General features: G+C 36.3%; 1 protein-coding gene and 1 non-coding gene across 2 annotated transcripts in view; one reads left to right on the forward strand and one right to left on the reverse strand.

The window, feature by feature from the left end:
* The window catches only part of Cstf3 (cleavage stimulation factor subunit 3), a 79013-nt gene that overhangs the window by 14307 nt on the left and 58948 nt on the right, over positions 1–5758 (reverse strand). Inside the window, exons 9-11 of the mRNA XM_015477745.2 lie at positions 4504–4581; positions 3292–3454; positions 149–258 (exon numbers count right to left, since the gene is read on the reverse strand). Of these exons, the coding sequence (XP_015333231.1) occupies positions 149–258; positions 3292–3454; positions 4504–4581 (351 nt within the window). The remainder of the gene's footprint in view (positions 1–148; positions 259–3291; positions 3455–4503; positions 4582–5758) is intronic.
* LOC125612211 lies at positions 4173–4279 on the forward strand. Its single transcript, XR_007342547.1, has one exon. It is a non-coding gene; the product is annotated as a U6 spliceosomal RNA (small nuclear RNA).

Consider the following 5758-nt stretch of genomic DNA (forward strand, 5'->3'; position numbering starts at 1 on the left):
AAAAAAAAAAAAAAAAAAAAAAAAAAAAATACACACACACACACATTCTAACACTTAACACTTTGTTACTCAAATTCAGTGCTATATTTTTCAGAAAATCGCTGCCATATCAAAATCACAAAAAGCTCATGAGGAGTGTAATACTTACTCCCTTCTCTGCAAGCAGTTTACTTGACTGTTCAAGATACTGGGCAGCTTCGTACCAAATATCAGGGTGATGGCCAAGGACAAGCAGGCACTGTTCATAAGCAAACATTACTAAGGGAAGACATGCACAAACAAAACTCAATTAAAATAATTATTTTGAAACTATCAATATGCATCACAAGTAAATTTTTAGGCTCAGATACTCAATAATAAATGGTAAATTGGAAATCAAAAGCTTTATCCACCCAAGCCCCATCTGCCCATCATTTATTGTTAATATTTACTGAGCACCAACTTTATGCTAGAATGTGAAAGGCACTGTGAGTATACTAATGAATAAGATCTTTATATACACTAAGTAAGTAAATATAAAAATTACTAAAATGAGAGAAGTACAATATACTCCTAAACTTCACAATAGCAAGATTTAACATAGTTTACAGATTCAAGGCAGGCTTCACTAAAAAACTGACATCTAAAGCAGAACCTGAAGGAGGGATAGAAGATGGTCAGATGAGGAATAGGAATAACTTAGTGTAGAGTACTAGCCTAGCATGAGCAAGGCCCTAGGTTCAACCTCCAATAGTAGGTGCAGGGGGTGGGCAGGGGGAGGGTCAGTTGAAAAATAAATGGACAGAGGAAGGATAGGGTAAATTTTAAAAATGACATAGGCAAAGGAAGTAGTATTTGCAAAGGCCTATAGGTGAGTGAGCAGGGCAAGATTGATAAATTCAATAAAGTTCCAAATTCTAGTCTGTCAATGGCAGAGTAGTTTGCACCAGACTATACTTTTTGAAATATCAATTATAGACGAAAGCTTGGGTGTAACTCTATGGAAAGATGTGTATTCAGCATTCATGCACAAGGCCTAGGGTCCAATCCCCAGTATGCTCCCCAGCTCAAGAGAGAAAAGAAAAATACAAAAGTACAAAAAACAACTCTTACAAATGTACTAGAAAGCCAGGCATGGTGACATATGCATATAGTTCTAATTATTTGGGAGGATCACTTGAGCTCACAGGTTTAAAACTAGCCTAGGCAACATAGTGAGACCCTATCTCAAAACAAAAACAAAACAAATTTTTTAAAGTATCAGAAAATGACCAAAAGGAACAGAAATCTAAGCAGATTGATCCCTTGAAATAAAAGGGAACTATGTTGGGTGAAATCCATATTTAATATTGCTTTTTCTTCAAAGGGCTCATCCATGCCCATGCAACACTATGGTAGCTAAAATTCAAGTAAAAATTCTTACTAGCTCAAAGTAACACAAAGTTGTAGGCTATGGGAACAGCGGGAAATTCCAAAAATGAAAGAGCCAGAGCTGGAAAATCAAGATACAAATGTCCTCAAATCTTTAACTAATCCCTGAAATATACATATGTCGGAAAGAATACAGAGTCCAGCAGGAAGCAAAACCAAAAGACTGACTTGAACTGATATCTTAGCAGCTGCCTATCACAAGGGATACCAAGTTTGGTATTTGAATCTAATCCCAATGGTTTGAGTAAATACCTTAATGGATTTTCCATTATGTTGTAGGAGTAAAGATTATGTCCCAGGACTAAGGAATTTACCCTGAGATTAAGGATAAAACTAAAACAGACCTATCTTAATAGTATAAAACCAAATCTCTACCAACTTTAAGTTATCTGTCAATAAATTTCCTACTAAATAAAACTCAACATTCTTCTGTGAATGTGGAAGATAAAAGAATCCAAAGTCTTTACAATGTATCACTTGTACATTTGTACATTGTCCAAAAGAAAAAATAGGACTGTTTAACAAGTAAAGAAACAGAAAAACTGACCCATAGCCAAGAGAAAAAGCAGAAAGGAAACTATCTCCATGAGCTAATAGCCTAGATGTTGGAATCAGGAGACAAGGACGTTATAACCAATGTTACCTGTTCAAGGGTTTAAAGAAAAAGATGGTAACATACAAAATCTCAACAGACAAGTGGAAACTATAGAAAAGGAACTTAGAACTGAAAAGTATAGTACATGAAATGAAGAATTTACTAAAAGTGCAACAGAAAATTGGATAAAATAAAACAAAGAGGCAGTGCACATTATGAAATCTGGAGAACATAAGAAAAAAAGATTAGGGATAAAAAACAGCCTCACTAGATTGGCAGCCATTATGAAGTCAAACAACAACAAGTGCTGGCGAGGATGTGGGGAAAAGGGTACACTTGTACATTGCTGGTGGGAGTGCAAATTGGTGTGGCCAATTTGGAAAGCAGTATGGAGATTTCTTGGAAAGCTGGGAATGGAACCACCATTTGACCCAGCTATCTTCCTTCTCGGTCTATTCCCTAAAGACCTAAAAAGAGCATTCTACAGGGACACTGCTACATCGATGTTCATAGCAGCACAATTCACAATAGCTAGACTGTGGAACCAACCTAGATGCCCTTCAATAGATGAATGGATAAAAAAAAAAGGTGGCATTTATACACAATGGAGTATTACTCTGCACTAAAAAATGACAAAATCATGGAATTTGCAGGGAAATGGATGGCATTAGAGCAGATTATGCTAAGTGAAGCTAGCCAATCCCTAAAAAACAAATACCAAATGTCTTCTCTGATATAAGGAGAGCAACTAAGAACAGAGTAGTGAGGAAGAGCATGAAAAGAAGATTAACATTAAACAGGGACGAGATGGGGGAGGGAAAGGGAGAGAGAAGGGTAATTGCATGGAAATGGAAGGAGACCCTCATTGTTATACAAAATTACATACAAGAGGAAGTGAGGGGAAAGGGAAAAAAAAAAAACAAGGGGGAGAAATGAATTACAGTAGATGGGGTAGAGAGAGAAGATGGGAGGGGAGGGGAGGGGAGGGGGGATAGTAGAGGATAGGAAAGGCAGCAGAATACAACATACACTAGTATGGCAATATGTAAAACAGTGGATGTGTAACCGATGTGATTATGCAATCTGTATATGGGGTAAAAATGGGAGTTCATAACCCACTTGAATCAAATGTGTGAAATATGATGTCAAGAACTATGTAATGTTTTGAACAACCAATAATAAAAATTAAAACAAAAAAACAAAAAACAGCCTCACTAATCTGTGGGATAATATCAAGTGGCCTAACAGGCATGTAGTTTGAGTCCCAGGAGGGTTAATCTTCTTACCTCTTTTTGTTATAAGGGTCTGATCCTCTGTACGAAGAGGGTTGCTCTTTTCCCACTGTATATATTTCTTCCACATATCTACCTGCTGAGCTTCTTGAGGAGTATTCTGTGGAGGCACTGAAGGAGCATTGCGGTCCAAGCCTTTCATTACTGTCTCATATTCCTAAACAAGAAGCATTTAAAATTCTTTGGTGATACTGGAACCACTCAGATATGGAGGATGGAGATGATCAGTTTTGAGTATTACCCATGCATAAATAGATTCCCAGAAGTGGGTGAATAGACCACCCAGGGGCCCTTTCTGGAGGTAATCTACGAAGGTTGCTCCCTAGGATATCCTAGTTGACCAATAACATGACTGAAGATCTGGTGGATTACTGCCATCTTTGGAGAAGCTATCTTTTTAAATTACTTACTGGCTACTTTTCCTAACTTCTAAGAATACTATTGAATGGAAAGACATGCACACTATAAGATTTGTCCCTGAGAGCTATGTTATTTAATAAGTATACTCTGAATGCAGAATAGTACAGTTTTCTGATGAGCAAATATAAGCAAATATAAAAATGTATCCTTTCACAGAAGACCAAGCACAAGGAAGAATATGAACCACTATATTAGTTCTAGATAGAATCTTGTTTTAACCTTCTCTAAATAATAATTTCTTCTAAATCCAATTTGTTCTATTTTGTCCTTAACATGTCTGCAAAGAAATATTTCATTTCAAATATATCATCTCTTCAGACAGATGTGATGAAGTCAACTGAGATTTATTTACATTAGTTAAGATTGCTAATGACTGAAATATCAAGAGTAACAAACACCAGACAGGAAAGGCCTTGTTATAAACGACAGCCTTGATAATTATTAAAATAAACGCTGTGCTCACTTCAGCAGCACATATACTAAAATTGGAACAACACAGAGAAGATTAACACAGCCCCTAAACAAGAATGGTACTCAAATTCATGAAGCATTCCATATTTTTTATCATTGAACATCTTTAAGGACAATGTAAATCAAATTTTAGCAACTTGGTTAATAATCTGAAAAGTCTATCAATGTATACTTAAAATTCTGTTTGTATGAAAATGTATTTTCCTCTTTATTTTAACACTATGTAAAAGATATTATGTATATGAAGGTTTGAGAATTAAATGGTCTAATACTCAAAATAAATAAATAAATAAATGGCTTGATGGAATTTCATACCTTTGCTACACGCCTAGCATTCATGTAATCTCTACTCCGATCTTCAATCATTTTTTTAGCTAAGTGAATATTGATACCCTAAAAAAAAAAAAAACCAAAAACATATTATTGTTATTTTTGGTGGATATAGCCACACATCTAACAAACTAAAACCAATAATTAATCACTTCACTGGAATTAAGTGAAAGAGATGCATAGCAACTGATCATTACTACAGGAAAAATAATTCCAAAAACATATCCTTTCACAGAAGGCCAAGCACAGTATGTGTATATATGAATATTTAGATATGAGTTAGCATTAAATAAAAATGGGCTGGGAATATATCTAAGTGATGAAGTGCTTATCTACCATGTAAGGGGCCCTGGGATCAATCCCAGCATCTCTGCCACAAAGAGCATTACAAAAATTATATTTTTCCTGGAGTAGTTGCCCTGAGTTTGATCCCCACCATCAAAACTAAACAAAACAGCCAGACATGGTTGTGCACACCTGTAATCCCAGTGACTTGGAGTACTGAGGCAGAAGAACTGCAAGTTTAAAGCCAACCTTAGCTTAGCAAGACTCTGTCTCAAAATAAAAAGGGCTAGGTATGGTGGCTCATGCCTCTAATCCCAGCAGCTCAGGAGGCTGAGGTAGCCAGCCTTAGCAACTTAGTGAGGCCCTACACAATTTAGCAAGACCCTGTCTCAAAATTAAAAATAAAAAGGGCTGGGGACATGGCTCAGATGTTAAGCACCCTGGGTTCAATCCCCAATACCAAAAAATAAAATTAAAAAAAGCAAAAACAAAAACAAAAAAAGGGCATAACTCAGTGGCAGAGGGCCTTTGGGTTCAATCTCTATTGCCGAGAGAAAAAATAAAAAGGACTGGAGATGTAGCTCAATATTGAAAAAGTACCCCTAGATTCAATCCCAGTACCAAAAAATAAAAAACAAAGCAAAAACCTATACAAGGGCTGGGGATGTGGCTCAAGTGGTAGCGCGCTCGCCTGGCATGCGTGCGGCCTGGGTTCGATCCTCAGCACCACATACAAACAAAGATGTTGTGTCCGCCGAAAAACTAAAAAATAAATATTAAAAAAAAAAAAACCTATACAATGTGCAACACTGATATCCAGTTATCTGATATGAAAAAGGCTAGAATTCACAAATCCAGGATGCTTAAAAATTAAACTGGATGGGTACAGTGGCCAGCAGTTCAAGAGGCTGAGCAGGAGGATTGCTAGGTTTTTTTTTTTTTTTTTTTTTTTTTT

The sequence above is a fragment of the Marmota marmota genome, unplaced genomic scaffold (genome assembly GCF_001458135.2).
Source record: "Marmota marmota marmota unplaced genomic scaffold, marMar, whole genome shotgun sequence".
In the NCBI taxonomy this organism is placed as follows: domain Eukaryota; kingdom Metazoa; phylum Chordata; class Mammalia; order Rodentia; family Sciuridae; genus Marmota; species Marmota marmota.